This window comes from Leopardus geoffroyi, chromosome B2 (genome assembly GCF_018350155.1).
Source record: "Leopardus geoffroyi isolate Oge1 chromosome B2, O.geoffroyi_Oge1_pat1.0, whole genome shotgun sequence".
Taxonomy (NCBI): domain Eukaryota; kingdom Metazoa; phylum Chordata; class Mammalia; order Carnivora; family Felidae; genus Leopardus; species Leopardus geoffroyi.
In genome coordinates, this window is record NC_059332.1 from 99595039 (window position 1) to 99622186 (window position 27148).

Sequence of the window (27148 nt, forward strand, 5' to 3'; positions counted from 1 at the left end):
TGCCACACGATCACTGTGTGTTTTATTTAGAGGGATTATAATGCTCCCTTGAGTGCAACCTACAAACATCATGGGCGGCTTTGCAACAGTGAGTTAGGTGTTTTCCGTACATTGTCTCTTCCTGGGGATTTATTAGCCCCCAAAACCTCAACATCCCTACAGCTTCCAGCATCCATGAAAATTAGCACAGATCTTTGAACGCCAGGTCTGAGAGAAATCTTATTCTGTAACAAGTGTTTTTAACAAAAACAGAACTTTATGCTCTATGTCATTAGCACTAGACTTGAGTCTAGTTCTACAGATGAGTACCAGTCTCAGGCTACTGATTCATATTGCATCACTTCTAATTTTGAAAACAAAGATAGACCTCATTAACTTTTCATGCAGTGGAAAAGTTATTGGAATCCATTCTGGTGCTTAAATTGTGTTTCGATCCATAGTGTCTGGGGCCATTTGCCGTCATGTCATGTCACCTACAGGTTTGACTTGGGAGTGGGGGTCCTGGGGGCCTGGACACACTCACTCACCAGCCTGGCTGCCTCCAGAGCAGTGCCCCAGTGCACGGAGATGCCCCCGCTCCCGTGGCCGTAGTGGTGGACCACGGGCAGCCTCCGGCCGTCCTGGGCGAGGAACTCTGTCTGCAGCCGCACACCTGCAGGCCTGAAGGGCCTTAAGCCTACCTTCTCTCTTATGTCGCAGGCTCCCTGGAGGGAGGGCTCAAGAGCACAACACCGGGAAAAAATACCTCTGCTAATTTCTGCATCTGGGGACAGATTCCAGTCTCCTTGTTGCCTAGTTCCACCCAGGATTACATTGGATGTGCCGGGATAAATATATGTCAGCCCACTCCCATCTCGGATAAAATGCTTCACCCAGGGAGCCCGAACGTTGAGCACTTGGCCCCGCATGGGGAACATCTCCGAGTCTTGTGCAAGCTGTCTGCTTCCAAGGCCTGAGCAGTTGACCACGACGTCGAAGGATGGATGAAGCTCCCACAGGTCTCCTATTCGCCGGGTGAGTATCAGGACCCCACTGCCTTTTAACCTTGGAAGAAAGAGAGAGACCATCAGGGAAGCCTTAGCAGCTTCCTGTGCTGCCCCTCACAGGAAATGATGCACAAGATCATGGGCACATCCAGGGCCCAAACAGGCCAAACTCCAGCCGTCAACTACCTCGCATCCCAAACTGGGGATTCCTAAATTCCAACCTAAATAAAAACCTGTTTCAGAAATTCAAAACAAAAGAAATGTCTTGTCCTTTTTATGTTTTATAAAGTTCCTATGTCATACTAGATGCTAAATAAATGCTAATTTAATCAGTCGTTTAAATCCCTGCGCATATCTTTTTTGTGTCATATTTAGTGCCTAAATCTGTAGCCTTAGACATTTTGTGTCATATTGTTAACTCTTACATGTTCCTTTATAACTCTGGTCTCCCTAACTAGCTGTTTGGGACAGCAGTCACTTTTTTATGTCTACCACAGGGATGATAGCATGAGAGGAACACAAAATATTTGCAGCTCATGGATTGACAGTTGTGGTTAATAATGTTATTTTGGACCAAGTATATTGATAATAAAAATAAATGGCTGATCTAGGCCCTGTAAATCTTTTTTTTTTAATTGTGGTAAAATACACATAACATAAAACTCGCTCCGTTGACCATTTTTAGTTGTATAGTTCAATGGCATTAGTTTTAATATATTCACCTATGAATTTTGTGGTGACACTAACATATTGCAGTGTGTTTACATTCTTTAAAATAGTGAATATGAAGAAAAGTCTTTTTTTTATGTTTATTTTTGAGGGAGAGAGAGAGAGAGAGACAGGGAGCACAAGCAGGGGAGGGGCAGAGAGAAAGGGAGACACTCAACCTGAAGCAGGCTCCAGACTAAGAGCTGTCAGCACAGAGCCCGATGCGGGGCTTGAACTCACGAACTATGAGATCATGACCTGAGCTGAAGTTGGTGTTCAACCGGCTGAGCCACCCAAGCACCCCAAGAAAAGTCCCTTAAAAAGAGTTTAGGAGGGCTCTATCCTTTACCAATCATAAGACCTTGGTCAAGTTCTTTAACTTCTGTGGACTTTTAATCTTCCATCCATAATTTGGAGACAACAATACTGACTTCATAGGGTCCTTGTGAAAATGAAATGAGATAGCATTTGGAAAAAGCCTGCTGCAGCCCATAATGCACTGCGGTTCCTCAGTAATCTTTTCTAATGGGGGGGACGGCTGTAGTTGCTATGCTCCTATAAAATGCAAGAGCCAGTAGCTCACATAGGAGTATGCCTATTTTCCACACCCATCTATCACTGGCATCCAATGGTTTAACAGCTTGTAAGAATGACATTTGGACCTCGAAAAAATGTTTTACATTGGTTATTATTTGAACACTATCTTGGCTTTGCTTTTAACAGATTGGAGATTCCCCGTGTTGAAAGTTGAACATGATGTTCTGTGTTCCAACTCTTCTAGTTAGAACTCAGAATTATTCTCCTAATTCACAGAAATGAAGGAATTTTACCAGCCTTGGGGCATGACTGAACTGAACTGAACTTGTTTCTTCAACTATCACCTAGGGATAAGAATGCTGAGGCCACAGGGTTTTTATAAAAATTCTGTAAGAATTCAACACATTCAGGGGTGCCTGGGTGGCTCGGTCGGTTGAGCATCCAACTCTTGATTTTGGCTCAGATCATGATCTCATGATTTGTGAATTCAAGCCCTACATTGGGCTCCATGTTGGCAGTGTGGAGCCTGCTTGGGAATCTCTTTCTTTCCCTCTCTCTGCCCCTCCCCTGCTCATTCTCTCTCTCTCTCTCTCTCTCTCAATAAATAAAACTTAAAAAAAAAAAGAATTCAACACATGCAGATATCTTTCTTTTCCTTTTCAAGGGGCCCCTGCTGGTCACTACTGATGAAAGTCCACTTTCTACTTCTGAAATGATCATAGCAGCCGGGCTGTGGGAAGGCCCTGGAAGGCTTGCTGTGCTGCATACCTCACAGGTTTGCACCCCAGGAGGGAACTTATGGAATGTGCCAGAACCTGGCATCCTTGTACTGCTGCAATACAACCATGTGGCGATGCCTAGTCATTATTGTGTACCCCATGGGCAATGTATCAGGGGGCACCGGGGTGTAGGAGGAAACCTTACGTGGAAGCTGGACATTAAACCAAGCACTTCTACAACCATATGAGGTAGTTATTCTGGAGGTTTTGAATGACATGGTCGGGGATATCAACTTGATGACGTTCCCCGTAGGGCTTCCTGAAACTGAACAAGACCTCATTCTAGATTGGGAGAATGCCTTGTCCCAACCTCCCATGAGGAAATGGGGGATGGGGGACTCAAGAAGTTGTGCTCACTAAATAGCCCCAGACCAATGTCTTCTGGTCATCACGCTAAAACCCAAGAGTGCCCATTTTCACCAAGCCTAAAAGTCAGCTTGTCCAACAAACCTGGGGGATGGTTGTCTTTGGAGCCCTTCCTTAATTCTCTGGGTGTGTCAGCAAGAGGGAATTTGAGTAGGTGTGGCCCTGAGAGGGATGGTGGTTCCACTAAGTGCTTCTTCACACACACACACACACACACACACACTCCACATCCCAGGAGCAAAGGGGAGTCCTCTCACCCTCTCCCTTCTCTTGGGACTAGAGGCATTCCTGCACCCTACCTCCCATTGTCTGCAGCAGCCTAAGCCATATAAGAGAGAAATCCTGGGCAGCACGAAATAGGGAAATGGGGGTTCAGTGTGGAGACTCACTGGGGGAAATGGGGTACACATGGGCTCTAGAACGAGGGATGGGGCTGGTTTGACAGCAGGATTGGGCAGCAGGGCTGCAGGGAGTGGGAGGGCAGGGCAGGATGTGGGGTGCAGCCCAAGAGGGACAGAACGAGGGGGGCAGCAGAGCCAAGATACTGCCCTGGAACCCATGCATACCTGGAATTCACCCGCTGACACACCCTAAATTTGGGGGGAAAACCTAATGAGTAGAAACTGGGGGAAAACACTCTTTTTGTCATTTAAAATTTCTAAGCGCTTGCCAAACATAGGCATTTTAACACTCCTTTGGTAACATTTTAATAGCTTGTACCTTTATTCTGGGAATATTGTCCAAATAGGTCTGTGGATTACACAAATACAAAGTAAAAACCCTCTTCTAAGGGTCCAAGATGATTTTGGGGTGAGAGGGTCCACAATTTCTGCATGAAAGCCAGGATACTTCTCTGCAAACCAGACTGCTTTTGGAAAATTGGTCCCCACCAAGGAGGGAGGAGGGAAGAGGGGATGACTCAGTGTCTGTTCCCCAGCTGGTTCCTCAGACTGGCTGGAACATCCTCACCAACGCGCAAGAGCCTGAGCCTGAGGACCAGAGCCTGGGGGCGCTGATTTTGAGGAGAACTGGTGAGGGTTGAGCCTGAGCAGGACTGCCATGCAGTGGAACCCCAGGGTCAGAGCTGGAAAGAAGACAATTCTCCCCATGGCTGCTATAGTTCAAAGTTCATTGGAATGAAGAAAAGAGCATTGAGTTTTTGCATCACTGATGTGAGGATGCCTTGGAGTGGAGAGAAAGAGTGAAGAGCTAGGAAGACATTGTTAAAGATGTGGAGAGATGCAGGGAGGCTGGGAGAGGATGGTGGTCAAGAACATGGTGGGGGGCTGGCTTTGAGAAGCATTTGGTTATGTATTATGTATGAATTATTAGATGCAGTCAGTTAAAAAAAAATAATCCTTGGGGCACCTGGGTGGTTCAGTCAATTGAGCATCTGACTCTTGACTTCAGCTCAGGTCATGATCCCAGGGGCATGGGATGGAGCCCCATGTCAGGCTCCTTGCTGAGCATAGAACCTGCTTAGAATTCTCTCTCTCTCTCTCTCTCTCTCTCTCTCTCTCCCTCTGCCCCTCTCCCCTGCTCACACGTTCTCTCTCAAATATAAAAATAAATAATAATAATAATAATGATGATAATAAAAGTAATCCTTGCTTCAAGACTGAATCATGACACCTTAATGACAATGATCAGAAAATTAACTATGTTCAATCTATTCGAAAATAAGATAAAAAGGAAACCTAATTTAAAATCTCATTTGGCCCCAATGTTTATAGCAGCACTTTCAACAATAGCCAAATCATGGAAAGAGCCCAAATGTCCATCAACTGATGAATGAATAAAGAAGATGTGGTTTATATATACAATGGAATACTACTTGGCAATAAGAAAGAATAAAATCCTGCCATTTGCAGCAACATATATGGAACTGGAGAGTATTATGCTAAGTGAAATAAGTCAGTCAGAGAAAGACAGATATCATGTTTTCACTCATACGTGGAACTTGAAAAACTTAACAGAAGACATTGGGGGAAAGAGAGGGGAAAAATAGTTTCAAACACAGAGGGAGGCAAGCCCTCTTGGCAAGCCCATAAGAGACTCTTAAATACAGACAACAAATTGAGGGCTGATGGGGTGGGCGGTGAGGGGAGGGAAAAATGAGTGATGGGCATTGAGGAGGGCACTTGTTGGGATGAGCACCAGGTGTTGTATGTAAGCGATGAATCATGGGAATCTACTCCCAAAACCAAGAGCACACCATATACACTGTATGTTAGCTAACTTGACGATAAATTATATTTTTTAAAAAAGAAAAGAAAATCTCATTTGGCAAATAGAACTATGCACACAGATTCATAGAAAAAGTCTACTCTTCTTCATAGTGATACTTGATGTAGCTATACCTAAAATAGCTTACAAGAGTTAGATTTTAAATGTACATATATATGCTTACATATACATGCATATTTTGCATGTGATAGGAATGTAAACAATTTGTACTCAGAAGGTCAATGGTGATGTTTTCAAAATATATGCACAAATTCTTTGAACCCTTCAAGGCTGAAGCCTAATGCCCCTCTCTTTGAATGTGGGCTGAACCTAGTCACTTGCTTCTCATGAATATTTATATCCATAATATATATATTTGCAACATATGATCCTGGATTTTCTTTTGCTGCAATGTATATTATTGGGACAATTGGCAACATCCAAATAAGGTCGTAGATTTCAGAAATGTACCCATGTTGAAGGAAAAATAAAATAAGATAAAAACAGAGAGGGAGGCAAACCATAAGAGACTCTTAACTATAGAGAACAAACTGAGGGTTGCTCAGTAGGGGGATGGGCTAAATGGGTAATGGGTATTAAGAAGGGTACTTGTGATGAGTGATAGGTGTTACATATAAGTGATGAATCACTAAATTCTATTCCTGAAACAAATAAAGAGAAAAGAGAAGAAATGAGAAGAAAAGAGAAGAAATGAGAAGAAAAGAAAAGAAATATACCTGTGTTAAGATAATGCACTCATTCTGATGAGTTGACTTTAGTGATATAAGAGACTGACCATGAGTTTAAGAAATACGTATTCAGTATTTGGGGTAAAGGGGCATCACATCTGCAGCTTACTCTCAAATGGTTCAGGGAAAAAGTATATATTTAGAGGAAAAAGGATAAAGCAAATATGTTAAGTATAAGATTTGGGGAATCTGAGTGAAGAATACAGGGCATTTCTTGTATTTTTATATATAGTCTGATTTTGACCTAACAACATGATCTCCCCTGATGACCACATTCCTCACTCATTTCCTTGCAATGCCTATTCCAATAAAACCAAGTGCATTCTATTCCCCACTTCTCGGAATAGCTATCCTCACTTTGACCACTCCACAAACTTGTATTCATGGCTCTAAGCTCCGTTCAGGGGTAGAGCAGCCTCTGGTCCCTTTGGGGAAGGGGGTGTGGATGAGGCTCAGTGTTTCTGTGGGCAGGGTGGTCCTGGAGGGGAGCAGCTGTGTACCCTCAGTCAGACCAGCAGGTGAGGTTTTGGGGAACAAGTTCACCTGTGTAGCCACCTTGGGGCAGCTACTGAAGGCCCAGTGGAGGCTCCTAAGGCTAGCGCACAGCCTCCATCTATTTCTGGCTAACCTTATTGCCATCATCGGAAAAAATAAATACCAGCATTTTGCACCTTCCTGACTGGTACCCTCCCACTTTATCCTTGCATACCTGGGCAGAAAATGGGGTGCTCACATTCGACCTGTGTCCAGGACCATCATTTGCCCCCGGCTCCTCTGGTTAGAGCTGGCAGATGCCAGGAGGGGGGGGGGGGCAGAAACAGCTAGAGGCCTGGCGAAGGATGGCCGTGCTCCAGCAGCAAGGTGTGTGTTAGTCCTGGGGACGAGGGGGCTGCTATGCACAGCAAGGCACCTTTGCAAGTTGGGCATTTATAAGACAGGGTTATCTGTCATGTTCCTGATGTACAATCCATATTTCTGTCCAACTGCAGGGAGAGCCACATGAGTTTCTTTCAGAGGCACTGCTGTGAATCAGGCCAAGTGGGAGAACGAAGCTAGGGAGATGGGAGACAGGGAAAGTAACAGCGAGGCCTTATTAGACCAGTGGGAAGGAAGAACAGAGAAAGAAGCTCAGTGTGGTGAGTGCTGTGGTCAGTGTGGGCCTTATCAAGACCAAAGGATAAAGCGTGGCCTCCTGAGAAAGAAATGCACCCGAGTTACAGGGCCCCTGGCACTGAAATGAGGCACCCAGCTCTCTGGATGTTGTCAAAGACAGGATGAGCCTGGTCTTGCTGGGATGATTTATTTAGGTGGAGTGTGTCTGGCGAAGAGCAGTCTCAGTTGAATTATTGCCTCTATGATTCATTTCCTGGAAGGGGCAAGTAAAAAGCAGCAGAATATGACTCCACTGGCTGAGGATATAAAACATGATCCGCATGGCTGATTAAACCTCTGAGGGGTTTTTATTCTTTTGTTTGTTCTGGATATTATTGGGCATTGTTTCTTTTTTTGAGAGTGAGATGATGCCTTCTGTTCTTTGAAAAAAAGCTGAAGATTTGATTTGTGGTTAAAAACATTTTTTTTCCCTTTCCTGGAAATTTATATGATTTCAGAAGGATAGAGCTTAGGTTGGAGACATTTTTATGTGGCTTACTGAGTGAAATGCCTGTTTTTGAGTCAGAACACTGTAGGCTGAACACTCACATTGTGTAGAAGGGGCGTAGGAGGCAATACAACAGACCCCGGGGGTGAGGAACAAGCAGGGATTGTGTGGCTCCCCAGCTGGCTTCACCCTGATGGAGAAGAGCAGGTGACAGCCCACAGAATGAACCCTGGGGGTCCCACCCCCTCACCACAATGCCGCCCTGCCTCCCACCTGGCTTGAAATCCTTGCCTGAAAGCCTTGCTTTAGGCGTAGAGGAGTCCCTGCCCCACAAAGCCTCACTCAGGAGAACAAGGGACATGTGGCTCTCTTCTTCCCCCATGTTGGCCCTCTGGCCAGATGCCAGGCCCTGAGAGAAGAGAAGACAGCTAATTTCCACAGAGAGGAGACCCTGTGTGCTATCTGCACAGGCCTTGCTTTGGGGGCCAGGAGGAAGAGGAAGGTTCAGGGGCACAGAAGCTGGGAAGGGAGGGTTGGTGGGACAAAGGCGTGTATACAGTCTGTCTGAGGCACTCACGTCCCAGCCCACTGTCATGGTGGATGTGTATATCCAAGAAATGGACTGAAAAAGACCTCCCCAGGACAAGAGCAGCCCCTCAGGCCTCTTCTCCCTGACTGTCACCTAAAAGCAGACAGGAAGCAACGTGCTCCAAGACACGAACCCCAGCTGACTGATCATCAGGCCAATGGCATTGCTGTCAGGAGGTGGCTCCCACTGGCACAAAGTACCACTGACTCGGGGTTATTTTAAGTAGAGTAAAATGCTGACACCAGGCTTCCGACTAATGAGAAGGTAGCAGGATTTTTCCCAGGTCTTCATCCCACAGTTAGAGATTAGGCCTGAAAATAACGTTATTATGGAAACAGGGGTCTGTTTTCCAGGTGATAACTTTAGAAGCAGGCAGAACAAATCGTTCAGATAATATTTGTTTTCCTGTGAAAGTGGTTGAGGGTGGCCTGCAGAGCTAACACATTTATTCTCAGCCAGAGTGGGAGGGCAGCTGGGATGGTGGCCATGCTGGGGATTGGCCCTCACAGTCTTCCTGGGGATGCCCCTCCCCACCCCCCCCCACCCCCAGGGGGAAGATTCCCACTGCTCAGGGCAGCCCCAAGCAAATTGCAAGACTTAAGAAGACCCCTCAGAGAAGGAACACGTACACTGGGGGTGATGCTGGCTTCCCTGCCTCTGCCCCCTCCCACAGCAATACCACCTACTCAGGTGCCCTGGGCCCTCAGGCTCCCTCTCTGCCCCATCATAACTCCCCATCTTCCAAGAACCTTATCTACTACTCATGAAAGCAATGTATGCTCTCTTCCAGGAAGAATTTCTGTTTCAGTTTTCTGTCTAGACTTTATAGCCAATGCTTCTTTGAAAAAACAGGAGAGGGGCGCCTGGGTGGCGCAGTCGGTTAAGCGTCCGACTTCAGCCAGGTCACGATCTCGCGGTCCGTGAGTTCGAGCCCCGCGTCAGGCTATGGGCTGATGGCTCAGAGCCTGGAGCCTGTTTCCGATTCTGTGTCTCCCTCTCTCTCTGCCCCTCCCCCGTTCATGCTTTGTCTCTCTCTGTCCCAAAAATAAATAAACGTTGAAAAAAAAAAATTAAAAAAAAAAAAAAAAAAGAAAAAACAGGAGAAACTACATGCACACACACGTACACGCAAACATATGCATATGATTACTGTAAGCTCAAGACTATTTCTAGGACTTAAAAATGATCCTGGCTAATCTGAGCTGTACGTTCCTTCCACTGGGCCACTTAGAGGACCCCACTCTGGCCCTTCTCCGGCTGTGCATGAGAAATGAGTATGTGGGGCCACAGGGAGCACCCAGCCAGACTCCTCCTCCTTCACTTCCAGCCCATGAGCTGGGAACCCATCCCTCTGCCCCTCCCCTGCTCACTCTCTCTCTCTCTCTCTCAAAAAAAAATTATGTTAAGAAAAAATTTTTAAAGAAATTATCACTTGGCAAACATGATAGTAATGATTGAGGCAAGAATCATGAATGTATGCTAAAACTAGTAGGAGCAGAATATTTACACAGCCTCAAGGTGTATCTCGACAAAGCATTTAGTAATTACAAAGGAAAAAAGTTGTAACTTCACATTGGAGATAACTGGCAGGCTGGGTGATCAAAGTTAACATCACTGGAAGGGGACAAACCAACACCACGTTCTCCTACTACGATGCACTAAGGATTCAACGTTCCTTCTACGGGGTTCCACCGAAATGTGTAACCTCAATTTGATCATGAGGAAACGTCAGACAAACCCCAACTGAGAGACATTCTCCAGAGCAATTGGTCTGTGCTCTTCAAAGCTGTAAAGGTCGTAAGAGACAAAGACAGACTACAGACTGGAGACATGACAACCAATGTAATGTGTGACTACGAATTGGATCATGGACCAGATATATCTATATAAAGGACCTAATTGGGTCCTTTTTGGGCAACATATGAATAAGATCCATAGACTACAGTATCAGTATAAATATCTAGATTTTTATCATACCTATTTATGTAAAAGAGCATCCTTGTTCCTAGAAAATACACATGGTAATATTTAGAAATCATGGGGCATCATGTCTGCAATTTACTCTTAAATCGTTCTGGGGGGGGGGAGAAAAAAATACATACACACACACACACATATATGTATATACATATATATGAGACAGAGAGAAAATGATAAAGAAAATGTTAGGCATCTGCATAAAGCATTATAAGAGCTCATTCATCCACTTTCCTTGTCTCTATGTCCATCATCATGCCTGATCCCCAGCCATTTCCACACAGGGAAGCCAAGGGGAAGCCCTTGATGGTCTCTGTGATGGGGAACACTCTGCAGGATCCTCCCTTCCCTGATTCTGTCTGATCTTCCAAAGACCACAGGGATCCATCCAGGTTTTCTATAGACCTTCCTGAACATGGACAAAAAAGTCCAAGATGAGGGAGCCAAACAATAGACTTGGGAGTAATAATGAAACTTTAGCCTCAAATTATAAAACTCTGTAATGACACCTTTTTATACTCAACATTGTGTATATGTTCTTCCATTTTTTATTGTAATCAAACAGAATTATGTACCATAATGAGAGTAAAGCGCTGCCCCTTATGGCAGCCTAATAATTCCCCTTATCTGAATTTAATTAAGATAAAGTATATGATACCTTCATCTTAAGTCACTAGCATTAACACTTCCAATTTCCTATTTCCAGTCGTTTTTATACTATAAGGACAAAAGTGAAAACTACATGGTATTGCCACTGAGGGAAAGACCGTGTTGCTGCTGAAACTTGAATGTTGACTGATGGGCAACTTCATCACGTGTAGCTCAAAATGCTCAAGTATCGGCTGATGTCTAGGTTCGAGGTTGACATGCAACTGTGCTTTAGGGCCCAGTGAACAAAGCATAAGAGTGTGGGTTTTATGAAAAACTGAAATTTACAAAAGGAGAATGTCCCATATAAGTTGCTAATAGATAAAAATGAGAAGAGCACTCATAAGGCTACAAAAATGTATCATGATGCTCCTGACATGTGCCTAATAGATGCAGCCTCCCTCCTCTGTGCTCCCAATCCACCCTCAAAATCGGTACAACCCCATACCATGTGTGTTACTGTGATTGTTAATTAATGTATATAAACAAACACATGCATACACACACATATGCATACATACACCCCATGACCGCCATTAGACTGTGAATTCCTTAAGAAAAGTGATCATATTTTTATCCTTCTTTTTTGACCAACTTCTAACACAAGTTCAGACATAGGTGTTCAACACAGAATTGTGGGATTAATAAATTGTCTGAATCAATTACCTTACAGCCCACATCTGGGACCAATCATCATGGCCACTGCTTGCCTCAAGTCACTCTTCCAATGTTTACACAATAGTTCACATTGCCCCTATTTATCTACCAAATACACACATTTGGGGATTGAAAGGGCCAATGTTTTACAACCCTCAATATGCTTACAATTTCCAGACTAAACTAAAGAGAGATTTATTGATATATCTCAAAGATGCTCTTGATGCATTTCCTAACTAACTGGAATCAGAAAGTCCTGAAAACCAAGCCAAAATACAAGTTCAAGGTATTTTGGACTGGACTTGGTGAGGAAGCAATTACCTGATTTAGACAAGCTAAGACCTCTCAGGTTTAGAGATCTTATTTATAACAAAGAAAATAACGAAGCCATTTTCTTAATCACCAATGAGAAAAAAAAATCAAAAAACAATTTATAATAAGCTTAAGATTCTCCATCCAAAGAACTGGAGCAAATCATATAATTTTATAGCTGGAAGCATACTCCCCAAACTTCTCCAGTTTACAAATGAGGAAACCAAGACACTGTTTCAATAAAGTGGGTTTTACTGGTGGGCAGGGAACCAAATCATGCATGACGAAGAATCACGCATCACGCACTAGAAGAAGAAGATGGGTGTGTTACTACCAGCGTAGTATGACTTACTCCTTTGGACACAGCACTGTCTTCAGATTGTTTGACAAAACCCTAGCCGTTGTGAGCAACAAGACACAATGCAAAAGAGCTCTGAGGAACCACAGGGAATTTTCCATCTATATTTTGTGAGTAGCTATGCAATTATTTATGGCTATGCTATGAAGGATAAAGGAAGCAGCAAAGAGCCATTTCAACTGACCTCTTCTCCAACCATGGGAGGTAGGCAGGGCTTTCACATTTCAGAGTCGTGAAGGCATGACCAAACACATGCTGGGGGAATTTCTTCAGTTCAGCCGTGGTCATCTTTCGAAACCCCAGAACCACATCAGCCCAGAATGGCACTTCTTCAGCAGGAATGCTCCTAAATATCTGCCAACTCAAATACATAAGTGGAAAAATTTCCTGAAATTTTGTGAAATAACACATTTCCGGTGAACCCCGCAAGACATTCTCTAAAGCATTTTTAAAACAAACTTCCTATACCCATAAAAAGAAAAAGATCTCTTCTTCCATTCCCTTGGGTTCAGATAATTCAGCAGCTAAATTTAAAATATTCAAGGGGGGTCTGGGTGGCTCAGCGTCCCGACTCTTGCTTTCAGCTCAGGTCATGATCTCACTGGTTGTGAGTTTGAGCCCCACGTCGGGCTCTACACCGACAGCACAGAGCCTGCTTGGGATTCTCTCTCTGCCCTTCCCACACTCATGCATTCCCTCTCTCTCTCAAAAATAAATAAGTGAACACTTTAAAATATTCATGATTGGTGGGGCACCTGGGTGGCTCAGTCGGTTGAGCGTCCGACTTTGGCTCAGGTCACGATCTCAAAGTCTGTGAGTTCGAGCCCCGCCGCATCGGGCTCTGTACTGACAGCTCAGAGCCTGGAGCCTGCTTTGGATTCTGTGTCTCCCTCACTCTCTGCCCCTCCCCTGCTCATGCTCTGTCTCTCTCTCTGCCAAAAATAAATAAACATTAAAAAAATATAAAAAATAAATAAAATAGTCACGATTGGGGAGAATAAGACATTTAAAAAGTTGTGTTTTAAAATTTTAATTTAATTCTTTTTTTTCCTAAAAATCTGTTGCTCAGATTTTCTTTATTTACTCATGACTATGCATTTTTGACGAAAGGTTTTTGTGTTTCGTATAACATTTTACATAAATTGTAAGCATCCGTCAAAAGTTTAAAGGCTGGCCTCAATTCTGAACAAAACATCTAAATTACAGTGAGCAATGGTGGGTGTACAGGAGGCGGGAGTGTGAATTATGAGTTAAGTTGCGAATTATGAGTTAAGTGTGAATTTTCGGTTAAGATGTGGGTCATCACCTCACACTGTTGGTAAGAAAAACTGGGTTGTCAGGAGGAACCCCATTACTGTTAGGCCACCAGCATGGCTGGAATGGGTGAGGCTGGAATGATATTGGTTGTTAACAAGCCTGAATAGTGCTGCCGATAGCTGCTGGGCATATGTTTGGATTTGTAAGTATTGGGTTGTTTTCATCAATCGGAGTGTTATAAATCATGGCTGCTCTAAAAGAGCAAGGAAAATCACCTGAATGCTGTATGTGGTTGCTAATGATGTGGTCATTAACACACCAGAATTCATATACCTCTAAGTAATTTATTCAAAGCAGTCCCCGGCGAAAGTATAAATGTTTGCTGTGGGGCTCCATGCGGACCTTCTCATTGTCTCATTCCATACACTCTCCCTGGGTTAGATTTCCCCTTCCATATCTTCACCATCACCTATAGACCAAACAGGGGGCTCCACCTCCAGCCCTCCTCTCTCTCTCCTGAGCTCCCGAACCAGACCCAGACCTACAGTGACTTTCTCTCTCCCCACAAGCCCACATGCCATCAACCACCAAGTCTCAAGCCCTATCAGCTTTCCTCTCAGGCTTCTCTCAAGTCCGTCTCCTCTCTGTCCCCACTGCCAACACCTAATCTATTGCACCACCATCTCTCTCTCCACATATCTGTTCTCCCCACTATAGGCATATTTTTGACATGTAAACATGATCAGTTACTTCAATGTGTAAAATCCCTCAATGGCTTCCCATCAATCTGGATGACCTCCAGTATCTCCAACACACCACAGTCGCCCTCGACTCACGTCTATGCCTATGCTGCTCTCTCTACCTGGAATGGTTTGCCTCCTGTGTCCCCGGCCCTGTCTCTGTCCCCTTCACTTCTATAATGTCACCATGTTAACCTACACTCATCCGAATGGTCTCTGCTGAAATGTCACTTTGCTCCAGGTTGCTTCTCATAACTCCTCCGAGCAAGTTTATTCTCCAAACATATTCTTCCATAGTACCCTGTACGCTTCCCTTGGTCACTCGTGTCTTTTGCAGCTAGTTACATTTAGAACATTCCTTACAGACCACAAGCTATATGAGAACAGGTCCGTGTCTTCTTTTCTTAAAATTCACTCAACATACATTTATTAAGCATTTACCATATGCCAAACAGTATGTGCTAAATTTCTCGTTACTATATCACCAATATCTAAGAGAGTACCTGATACAGGTGAATGCTGAATAAATTGTTTTGAAGAAATGTATAGATGAACAGATGAATAAGGCTATACACTTATGCCAAAGAGGTACAGGCCCTTGTCTTCATTTGACTGATTCAAATTGTCTTTTTGGAAGCAAATGGGAGAAAAATCATTCATGTGAGTGCAATAAATAACTCTCTTTTAGGCTAGCTTAAAGTATTCTTTTTAATATCCTTAATGGTGGCAAAATCTTAGTCTTGAAAGGACATTTGAATTTTAGACACATCTGCCTTCAAAAATTACTTAGAGACAACGTTTGTGAGTTAATTGGTTTCGAGCAAAAATGAAGTGTGACCATAAATCAATAAGGACAATTTTTCTCTGTGACTCATCGGCTGGATCTGGGGACAGTTATAGTATCAATTCATCTTCAGAAGATGGAGAAGTAAAAGTTGCTACTTTGGGTATAGACTGGGGGAAATTAGTGATGTCAACACCATTAATGACGGCGAGGGAGGGCAAGAAGAGGAAAAGGATAGAAACCTGCCTGCTGCATGTGTGTTTCCTACCAGAAATGTAAGCAGACAGCCTGATCACAAAGGAGGAGAGAGGACAGTTTTTTTTTATATACAGTACAAAGGATGCAGTGGTTGTGAGAACTTAGTAAAAAGCAAACATCCCTTTGCTCTTCAGAAAGGTATAGGGCATTACTGTGTTAGCACATGGGGTAACACAGATGACATACGTGTTATGTCGTAAACTAAAAGTGATAGAAGGGTTAGTAATCTTTTTTTAAGAAGATAAAGAAAGAGGGGCACCTGGGTGGCTCAGTTTGTTAAGCGTCCAACTCTTGATTTCGGCTCAGGTCATGATTTCATGGTTCGTGAGATCAAGCCCTGCATTGGGCTCTGCACTGACCGCACAGAGCCTGCTTGAGGTTCTCTCTCTCCCTCTCTCTCTGCCACTCCCCTGTTTATGCTCTTTCTCTCTCAAAAATAAATATTTTTAAAAAGAAGATAAAGAAAGATATTGTCATATTCTAAGTGCTGGTTTGTGCCAGAAATGTCAAATAGGATTTTTTAACTCTTTCATTTAATTATGCATGTCCCCTGAAATCACATATTAAGAATCAAATAAAAGTGCCTTAACCATTTCAGAAATATAGTTCCTAAATGGCACCTCAAAGGTCACTTTAGTGACCTACAACATTTACTTTTTGGGGATGTCTCATTCTTCAATATCACACCTGTTGGCTTTCCATCAGCCACATCATCCCCATGCTCACTGTTTACCTGCTGCATGTTTTTTTAGCCGTGTTTGCAAATCACTGCAAAATCTTTGAGGAAACTCATACTAGTATTGGTGATGAGAAACTGTAATGGTTGTTTAAAAGTCGAATGCTATGTATACTGATATGTAATATACAATTAATATACTAATAACTTGTCTTTCTTAAGTTCTTTGGAGTAAAGCTGAAAATGTTTTTCAAAATCCTCCTCCATTGAATTCAGCACTCTGCTCACAGCAGTACCCAACAATATTTTATGTTGAATTTTTTTTAAACGTTTATTTATTTTTGAGACAGAGAGAGACAGAGCATGAACGGGGGAGGGTCAGAGAGAGAGGGAGACACAGAATCTGAAATAGGCTCCAGGCTCTGAGCAGTCAGCACGGAGCCCGACGCGGGGCTCGAACTCACAGACCGCGAGATCACGACCTGAGCCGAAGTCAGCCGCTTAACCGACTGAGCCACCCAGGCACCCCAATGTTATGTTGAATTTTAAAGTCTGTTAAGATCATTCTGAATTCTAAAATAACTTCAGATATCCTCTCTTACCCAGATACCAGATGAACACCAGCATCTTTAGCTTCTGCAGAATTGGCGATTGCAAACAGGTGATCAAAGGTCTCTTGAAACCACTGCTTCAGCGTGGGAATGGGTGTGTCTGTAATCAGGGGGGGGGGTGGCGGGGGGACAAAGCAGAACAGAAAGGAAGTGGTGATGATAACTATGCTTCAGACAATCTCCTTCCTAGAAGCCGGGAGAAAATAAAGAGGCAGAGAGGAACATTTAGATAAGGTACCACATTATAGTGGAGAATCTATCAGCAACCCAAGTTTTGAATGCTGACACATGCTGTTGACTCCTGTTCAGGTAAAGATTAATCATCAGAGGGTAAAATGGCCGATCAGGACAAAATCTGACATATGAGCCATCTGGAAGGTAGTCTTTGGCATTAGATATATTCCAGACCTTGACAGGTTCATAACCAATCTGAGCAGAAGTGAATTCATGGCTGAGGTATCCAGCTGGCCACACAGTTGAGACGATAGGAGAAAGAACCCAGAACTTCTCTCATGGGTCCTGAAAACATGGTGGGTGATAAGGGAAGATCTGTGGGGCCCAGGTCAACCAGAACAGAGAATAACTGAACATCAAAAGAAAGCCCAGATTGCTCACCCTCTGATACAAGGAGACAAGGTCTGCATGGTGGAGCTGAGCTCCTCAGGAAGGACTCCCTGCAGTCCCCTCCAAGGCTGCCGTTATGTCCATCCCCTTCTACTCTGTGGAATCATGCAATAGCATAGAGTAGCATTCCCCGGGTCACTAGAACATGCAGGGACCACACGAGGCACCACCTTTCTGGCAGAGTCCTGTGGATCAGTGCTCCTGTCACCCAGGCATCCCTGCCAGAGCACAAGAGGCTGGACCCACATCCAACTTCTGGAAGGGTGCAGACTTATTGGAGAGGAAATAAGGGTCAGGGTTGAAAAAAGGGTCATGGTTCAAGCCCCAAAATAATAGTGTCCAGTGTAGGCACAGAAAACAAGCATAATCTGGACAGGCAGACAAATCCAAATGGGGTGAAGAATTTGGCCATCCAATCCCTATGGAAGGGTCGTGAGGGAGAATCCAGGGTCAAGGGAGGGACTGGGGAATGAAAATCCCAAGGGGCTGCTATGGGGGGAGCCAGAGAGGAGGTGAAGGAACTGAGGCAGAGAGGGCACTGGGTAAGCTCTGCTTGGAGAGATGTCCCTAGAGTTCACAGTAGAGATGAAAAGGCCCCTGGAGACATCCTGCTCCCCCAGACCAAGTCCCCAAGTCAATGAGGGCATTTCAATAGCAGGGTTTTGTAACAATTCACTTGTTAAAGTGCCAATAAATATTTCTTTAATAGTGGATCTGTGCTGTCATCTTTAAACACGTGCCCATGTGAACTCAACACTGTATTCCAAAATTGAAGACTGGGCCACTGGTTTAGAAATAAGGAAGAAATAATGAGCTGCAAAATGAGCTAAATTAGACCTCACATTGGATTATACCCCAACAATCTAAGCCAGTGTATGGGGCTGTATTGAAACGCATCCCCTTGTTGCCATTTCAGACTTTAGAAACAAAATATTGGCTGCGACTCACATGCTGTAGGAGTCATCCCAAAAGAATGGACAGTTCCAATTCAGCAGTGGATAGAGCCAGCAAGCCTGGTGATCTAATCCATGTTCAAGTGCTGGTAAAAGAAAGCTGTAGCTGGAGTAGCGGTAATAATAGCAATTGCTGATACAGCACTTTCTATGTCCCAGGCACTGTGCTAAATGCTTTACATGTATAAATATATTTAATCGTCGCAGCAACCCTATCGGATAGGTATGGTCCCCATACGGTACTGATATTTATGAGCACAGAAGATATCACTGTTATCACTGAGGCTGGTCTGAAACAAGCCCAAAGAGAAGACTAAAGTCCTTATCTGGAAGCACCAGAGAGTAACACTCTCTGATCCAGGGGCCCCAATCACCTAGCCAAAGGGTGAGCTCGGGCCTCAATGTCCTGGAGGAACTCTTAGATGAGCCTCCTTCTTTGAAGACGATTCCATGACTATCATGCAGCCTTCTGACCACTCACCCAGGCCTGATGCAAGCAAAGGGGTTCCTGGACAATGGACATAAGAACTCTGGTCACAAGAAAGGTGCCCAGGAAGTGTGAACTAGCATTCTGCAAACACGCCAGGTTCCTGTGCTTAATCCTGTGCATGTGTAACTTTGATGAAAAGAAAACAAAAGCTAAAATTAAAGGGGAATAAAAGCATGGGAATGAGGAAGTGGAGACAGTGAGTATAAACCTCATTGGCTGCAAAGTGATTTGGGTTTTTATTTAATGCTGTTTCCCTCCTCTATTCTATTCTATTCTATTCTATTCTATTTCAAGAGAAGAATACAGCTGGAAAGGATGTGTGACCATGTTTTAAAAACTAAATGCAGGGGCATGTGGGTGGCTCAGTAGGTTGAGCATCCCACTTTGCCTCAGGTCATGATCTCTTGCTTCGTGAGTTCGAGCCTCGCATCCAGCTCACAGAGCCCGCTGCAGATCCTCTGTCCCCCTCTCTGCCCCTCCCGCTTGCGCGCTCTCTCTCTCCGTCCCAAAATTAAATAAACATTAAAAAAAAAAAATCAATGCATCTTTAGGCCCAAATACATACTGACTGATTGTTTGTCTACCAGCTGAGAAGTGTGGATAATTTTAGTCCCGTTACAAGTAATTTCTGACCTTGTGGTCATTACTGGTATCAGTGGAAAGACTTAGAGTTACCAGTTGTGGTAGTCATGAGAGCGGTTCACCAAATCCTTCTGACTGTCTGCCTTCTGGGAGCCTTATAGGATTGCACTTCTTGGCCACCTTCTGAGGGGTGGGAGCATGTGACTCGTGCTGGCCAATGACCGGCCATCAGAAGTAATGAAAGTTGCATCCTGGCCAGAGCCAGCTGAAGTGAGACCTCCCCAGAGCTGCTTTCCCCTCAGGCACAGGTACTGATGACATCCAAGACAGTGGCTGCCCCATCACGTATGATGAGCAGAGCCCTTGCCGATGCTCAGTTGACATGTGGTCCCAGCAAGAATCGAGCCTTTGTTTTTTAGGCTGCTAGGATTTGGAGGTTGTGTTTGCCTTACAGCATAATTGAGCATTTCCTAACAGATGAACCAGTACGATGTTAAAAGTGAACACTAAGGGGACGCCTGGGTGGTTCAGTCGGTTAAGCGTCTGACTCTGGCTCAGGTCATGATCTCACGGTTTGTGAGTTTGAGCCCCATGTCGGGCTCTGTGCTGACAGCTTGGAACCTGCTTTGGATCCTTTGTCTCTGGCTCTCTCTGCCCCTCCCCCGTTAGTGCTCTGTCTCTCTCAAAAATAAACATTTAAAAAGATTTTTTTTTCTAGAAAGTGAACATTAAGTTACATCATATCCAACTGTCTCTGTCAACAGAATTCTGACTGAGGAACCATATCTGACAAAGGAGCTAAAATCCCTCTTACTTGGATAAACATGAGGTATAAGCATTCCGGCTGCCACGTCACTTGTGGTATCAGGACTGAACTTGTCCGAAATGACAGTAATGGAGCATTGGGGGACCAGTTTGGAAACGCACATGGCAGTAGAGAGCCCCACCACGCCTGCCCCCACAACCGCAATCCGTACCGGGTCCATGGACCTGTGAGGAGAAAAAGTGTAAGCTATAAACCTTGTTTAAGGGTCATTGCATCCAGTACAAAGTCCGGCCCTGAGGATTCTCTTCCTAGGTCCGCAGCCTCTCAAAGTAACGCCTTTCCTGTCAGCATTTCTCATGGGACAAAGAGAACTCCCCATAAGCTCTGTTTCTGCTAAATGTTGGGCTATGGGCAACAAGGTCTCGATGGAGTGTTAGACATTAGCCCAAAACCAGCCTGGAGTTGCCTTTAGAGCACACGACAGGTAAATAGGTTTGGTTTGGGGGGAAATTGCTACTCATTCCAGCCCCTTCCTAAACCACTTTTCCTTTGGGCACAGCCTAGGAAGGCAGACAAGAACAGAAGAGATGCCATCTCTGCTCCCAGAAGCTTCCTGAGGAACAGCCTCTGAGAAACCTGATCCATGGGCAAATTCAGAACTCAGCTCTTACCGTTTACAAACTGGATTTTAGTTATAACAAGAAGACAAAAAGTTTGAATGACTGAACCCCACGTCCCCTCTCCTGCCCCCACTCTAACTGGAAACCAACCCTCCTCTCCCCTTCCTTGACTCTGTCACTGTTTTCCCCACTCCATGCCCCCACCCCGTGCCCTACCCCTCGCCCCTCCACTCCTGTGCCTGAAACCCCACCCTCTGAAAGCAGACCTCCCAACTAAGGAAACTGGATTCCTTCGCAGACTCAGGTGCTGATTCTGTAAACTGGGGGGCAACCCAGGGGCTCCTAGCCTCAATTCCCTCATCTGTAAAGCAGGCCATGTGAATTCTTTATTAACTCGTTTGGGTTGGAAATAAGAAGGACCCATCAGGTTGTCTCACAAAGGTGGCTCCTTCTGAGGGTTGGTATGGAAATGCAGGAGGCAGATATCCAGAAGCCTGAGACTGGCACCCAGCATGGGAACTAGGGGGTTGGTGAGGGCCCAACACCCTCTCTCCTCCTCACCGCTGAGCAGTGGGAGCCCACCGAGCCTTGCTCTGCTGTCAGCTTTCCCGACCCCTGTTGCTTTCCTGCTTGTCTTTTCATTTCTGTTCCCACTCTCCAAGGCTCTCTGTAGGTCTCAGGTCTCCAGAGGAAAAAAAAATGCAATTATTCCAGTTGGTCATTATCATCCTTACCAAAGTTCTAGCACCAGATCAGCTCATTGGGCTAAGCCAGCCTGTACACACGCTCTTGGCACAGTTGTCCTTTCCCATCCAATCAGCAATCGACGGGGCATCTTGGCACAGGGCAACCAATAGCCTGTGGTTCAGATCATGGCCACCTGCCCATAAAATTCACCCTTCCCCCGGAGCGGGTGGGGCATTTCTGCTGTGAGCAGGGCAAACATGGCCGGGCTCAGCTTCCAGCTCTGAAGGTCTCTGGCTCTAGGATAATTTAAAGTCATTCCAATGAGGTTTAATGTGTGTTATTTTTATTTCTCAAGCAATCTATGCATTTATTTGGCCATTAATTTGCTTGCTCCCCAGTGGGCTGGCTAACTGAGAAGGCAAGGAGGAGACCAGTGGAGGGGGGCAAGCTGGAAGAGCATAGTCCCACACACGTCCCCTGGAGGTAGGAGGCACTCACCTGTCCCTTGGTGGCTTTCCTACTTCACAGGCTCCCCTGCCTACCAAGTTTCTCAAAATAGCTGTAATAAATTGAGAGGGGAAAGTAATTTGTGGCTGAGAATAACCAGCTGCCAGGGAGGAGAAAAGTGAGCCAGCAAGGTGGGTACATCCTAGCCCAATGACCTATGAATCACTGTCACCTGATCCCATTAAGACAGTCCCAAACCCCCAGAGTACACACAGAATGACCCCTGAGCTGCAAGCACAAGGATTCAAGTACCTGAGTCTGGAAAAGCAGTCCTGGAACCCACAGAAGGCTCTGGCACCAACACTTGTTTTCCCAGTGAGTGGTTGGTCTAGTGCCCTGAGAGACAGAGGAAAAGTAAAACTGCTTCCCATTGGGGAATTTATTAAGGACATTCTCTCTAAACTCACTCTCATTGGCCCATACCCCCGTGTGTCTGGAACTTATTTCCCTGGAGAAAGGAGGGATTAACTTTGTTTGGAGGGTAAAGGAGGGTAAGCTTCGTGGAGCCGTGTGGAGCTGTGGCTCTGCCGAGCCCCTGGGAGCTGGTACACCCTCAGCAGCTCTTCTCTTCCTAGTTTACAAACCCTCCATCTTGCCAACAGTCTGGGATTTCTCCAGCTGATTTACAGGCACAGTAAATAACAGTTGAATTCCTCCAGTTTCCAACAAGTTCTGGCCAGAAGCAACACTGGTTTCCTCATTTGGCTCTTCTGGGTCAGCCGGTTGGGGGCAGGAATGGGGGTTGGGTGAGGGCAGAATAATGTTGTTGATCACTAAAAAGATGACCTGATTGCAGTTGGGAAAATTATTCAGGAGACAATTGAGGATAAAAACCAAATGATTCTTTAATCCGCCTATTCAAATATTTGCTGATCGTCCACCGTGTGGTCAACAAGTTGTCGATGGGGAAGCAGTCTGATGAATCAAAATAATAAATAATATTGTAACTAATATGTAGTTAGCATTAACCATGTGCTACATGCATGTATGACACCATATAACACAACCACCCTGTGAAGTGGTGAGGTACTATTATTATCCCCATTCTTTAGATAGGTAAATTGAGTCTCCAAGAGAATAAGGAAGAGTCCAAGGTCTCCTGAGCAGCAACGCCCAGTCTGAGTGTCAGACTCCAAGGCTCAAGGTCTTAACCAAAGCACACACTATGGCATCAAGAGACCTGTCTGTTTTACCTTGAGTAAGTCACTTAACTTCTGAGTTTTCAGTTTCCCCTTTTGAAAATCGGAGGTGAGCTAATTTCTCTTACAAGTTGTGGTGAGCATCTGCTGAGTTGAAATATGCAAAACTGTCTGTGAGGTGGTACATATATTTTATTGAGCACCTACTATAAAATCATCCAACATTTATGGAGCACCTGCCCTGTCCAAAGCATGCTGCCGGGACTATCAGAGATTTAAGGATTTCTGGAATGATGTTTTCTCCCTCAAGAAAGGAAAGAAGGCAGAATAGACAGTGCTCTAATATGTAGCACCAAGTGTAGGTGCTGTGGGGGTTCAGAGAGAAGGGAGCATGGTGGACCCACGTAGCCAGTCCAGGAGAGAGAATGGGAAATGAGGAAGGTTCCAAAGAATCAGTGGGATGTGGATGGACAAGGAGGAGGAGGGAGAGACATATTGGGAGGGAGGAGAGTGTGAGCAAAGCCACAGAGGCAGGAAGCTTCAAGAATGCTGAAGAAACAAGGTGTGGCTCCATGGGGAGGTTTGGGTGAGAGCAGAGTGTGGAATCTGGCCAGGATGAAGGACAGCGTTTGAAAAGTAATGGGAACCATGGAAGACACCTGAGAGGGCTCCTTCTCCCCACCTGGGTCAGGACTCTACTTTCCTATGAAAGCAAGAAGAGGAAACATTCAGAAATGAAACCAAGAACGCAAGCTACGTGCCAGCTAATAGGTCTTTTAGTGTTTGCTTTACAGACTTGTAGCAATGTGACTCAAAAAAGGGGTCATTTGGAAAACTGATTTAGGCGTCACTGAGGGTGGGAGTTGAAAAGGGGCAGTGGGGACCATCTAGGGGGGTCTTGTGTTATCATTTTACAGGCAAGTGGCTGAGGGCCAAAAAGTTGAAGTGATCCCCCTGAGAATGCAGGTGAGCTCAACATCACATTCCTCCTCAACAATTTTTCGGAGACATTTTACTGTGGGCTCTGGAGGTTCACAGAGCCGCCCTTATGCAGCGTGTTGGAGGCCTCCCTGGCCACCCAGCCCCTCCTGCTCTGCTTCCATGGCTGTCAATGGCTTATGATGTGCTGGCCTTGCTGGTATGTTAGTCTGCCAATAAATGGAGAGCTTCAAACCAACAGAACTTGAATCTTTTTGAAGGCTGTTAAGGAAGCGAGGCTTGTGGGGGCCAGGGATTCAGTCATATAGGCCACGGGTTGGGGGGGAAATGGGGGAGGAGTGAGTTCAGGGTGACGTAACTCTCTGATACACGGGCTAGCCCTGACTTGAGATACAGAAGTAGGGCAAACTCTGTAATGGAACCCTTTCTTCTTTGTAAAATAATCTGACTTTCAAGACTTACTTATTGGAACATCCATGAAAATCTCCTGATGGACATTAGAAAGACATTAAAGATAACCCAAGTAGGTGAGCCTAGGGAGAGCCTAGGGAATAAATGAGAAAAATGAATTTACTTAGGGAACTAGCAGCTGTCAGTAAATACTGGTGCAATGTGGACTTTAGAGATAAAGTGAGCAGCTGTTACTGACTTCTGGCAAATTCAGATAATTCATCTCTGTTGGGGAAAGTTACCAATGGGCTTTGCTTTCCTGGTCAGTTCAAACGATCTTAAATAAGAAAAGATTCCTCTTCACCATCTGCAAGAATTTATTAAGTACTCCCTTGGATGTGTCATATTATAGAATGAACCCTTTGTGTTTAGCATGTTGTCAGTAAATATTTGACAGGTGTGAGAGAAAAGAACAGAACTGATCAAGCCCCTCATTCAGGGTATACATTCAGGGTATACATTCATAGTATATTTTCAAGTTCAATATGGACTTCCCTAACAACACAACGGTTGGGAAGAGGGTATACATTCAGGGTATACATTCAGAGTATATTTACAAGTTCAATATGAACTTCCCTAACAACACAACGGTTGGGAAGAGGGTATACATTCAGGGTATACATTCAGAGTATATTTTCAAGTTCAATATGAACTTCCCTAACAACACAATGGTTGGGAAGAGGGTATACATTCAGGGTATACATTCAGAGTATATTTTCAAGTTCAATATGGACTTCCCTAACAACACAACGGTTGGGAAGAGGGTATACATTCAGGGTATACATTCAGAGTATATTTTCAAGTTCAATATGGACTTCCCTAACAACACAACGGTTGGGAAGAGGGTATACATTCTGGGTATACATTCAGAGTATATTTTCAAGTTCAATATGGACTTCCCTAACAACACAACGGTTAAGAAGAGGGTCAGATTTTGTGAGGTCTGAAGTTTATACAGTTTTCAAAGCCCCCTTTAAGAAAAAAATATACAGAATCATAACAGAAAAAGTGCCTGTGGTCATTTTGATATCATGTGACAGAGGCGAAATGTGACAGAAGGGAAATAGAGTGGTAAGAGCCAGTGTTCTTAACTGATTGCAGTGACTGTATCTTCCTTTTGCAAAATTTACAAGAGTTTACAAAAACTTATGACCAACAAGCCCATTATTAGGCCTCTCACAAGAGCCTGGGCAAGGGTGGGACTCGAACCCGAAGTTCATGCTTTGTTGGCTTGCTTCACGGGAGGTCTTCCCTGCAGCTATCATGGGCCAAGACTAATCACCAGAACAATGTGAATAGCAGGGTCCTCAAGAGAGAAACAACGTATGTTGGCACAACCAACTCAGGACAGTGACAGCATGCTGTAGTATTGACAGAATGGGCCCCACATGCCCACTGGCCAAGACCAAGACTGGACAGGACACCTGCCACACTCTCCTTGACCGAGTGTTGGAATGGTACATGGAGCAGGGAGAAATAATGTTGTACAGCATCAGAGCTGTGCAGGGTGATAAATGATGCAGATATAGTGTTTCATCATCAGGTTGATGCATAGACCTCAGTTAAACAGAACTGATAACAAGGTCATCTGCCTGAAGTTCACCTACTTGTGTACGAGTTGTTCTCTGAGCTTTCCGGCACCATGGTAAAGTACTCCTTGAAATACTTACAGGTAGAGACACATCTGATGTGGTATGACAAAGGTCCAACTGTTAAAGATCTATATCACTATTTTGCAAGGATAAAATCAGAAGACTGTGCATGTTAAGAAGTGCTGGAGGAACAAAGCATGTTTGGCTTCCTGTATGACTAATATTTTTAATTGTCATGATGAAAAGCTCAATTTTTCTCCCAATAAAGTTTTCATCTCCCACTGATTTAAAACCACTTTTTATCAAGGTTGTTGGCTATAACAACAACATACGAAAACCAACCACCTCCCTTAATGCCAACAAGAAGCAATAGAAAATATATTAGAAACTCAGCACTTCCAGTAATAAATGTATATCCCCGGGACTAAGTATAACAAGCTATGTGCATGATTTGTGGAGAAAATTATACTTCATTGAAAGACATTAAAATAACCCAGCTAAATGAAGACATTACCCATGATAATGGATAGAAGAGTCAATACCAGAAACAAGGTAAATTTTCTAAATTAATCTAAAAATTCAACTCACGTTGAAACCATGCCAGGCAGTTTCAGTTGCATCAGTGGGAGTGTGGGCCCCTTTGTTTCTTGTCAGCAACAGAAATGTGATTTCTGGATGAGCAGTGGAAGCAGAGAGTATAGGCATGGGGACTCCTAGCCCAGTGAGGGCAGTGGCTTCCCGGTCCCTGGGTAACTTCTTCCATTTTGTTCCATCAGTCCTTCCCACACTTTGGTAACTTATTCCCTGTATTAAATTCTATGCCTGAAATAGCTCAGAGGGTTTCTGTTTTGGACAGAACGCTTCTGGACACTTATAAACACAGAGACACATACATGGGTGGTAGAGACCAAATGTTGGTGAGGTTCGAGGAGCCTGGAGACTGCTCCAGATTCTGTGTCTCCTTCTCTCTCTGCCCCTCCC

The 27148-nt window shown here is 44.5% G+C and overlaps 1 protein-coding gene across 4 annotated transcripts; it reads right to left on the bottom strand.

Moving 5' to 3' along the window:
• DDO (D-aspartate oxidase) lies at positions 1-26935 on the bottom strand. 4 transcript variants are annotated; one of them, XM_045499275.1, is made up of 6 exons: positions 26756-26935; positions 22300-22383; positions 20445-20457; positions 16810-16918; positions 12677-12853; positions 1-1044 (listed from the first exon to the last, which is right to left on the bottom strand). In XM_045499275.1, the coding sequence occupies exons 1-6, from the start codon at positions 26870-26872 to the stop codon at positions 474-476; spliced, it is 1071 nt and encodes a 356-aa protein (XP_045355231.1). In that variant the 5' UTR covers positions 26873-26935; the 3' UTR covers positions 1-473. The 4 variants fall into 4 exon arrangements, with proteins under 4 accessions (XP_045355231.1, XP_045355233.1, XP_045355230.1 ...); XM_045499277.1 differs by lacking the exon at positions 22300-22383 and having other exon boundaries at positions 20282-20457; positions 26756-26864; XM_045499274.1 differs by lacking the exon at positions 26756-26935 and having other exon boundaries at positions 20282-20457.
• Positions 26936-27148: the final 213 nt, after the last annotated feature.

Excerpts from the sequence above, each read along its gene's own strand:
- DDO (XM_045499275.1), bottom strand. The coding sequence starts at position 26,872 with ATGCCTATACTCTCTGCTTCCACTGCTCATCCAGAAATCACATTTCTG. Across the intron at positions 12,854-16,809 it reads GGTGTTCATCTGGTATCTGG|TTGGCAGATATTTAGGAGCA; the intron begins GTAAGAGAGGAT and ends TATGTATTTGAG. Across the intron at positions 1,045-12,676 it reads CTCCCATGGTTGGAGAAGAG|GTTAAAAGGCAGTGGGGTCC; the intron begins GTCAGTTGAAAT and ends CTTTCTTCCAAG.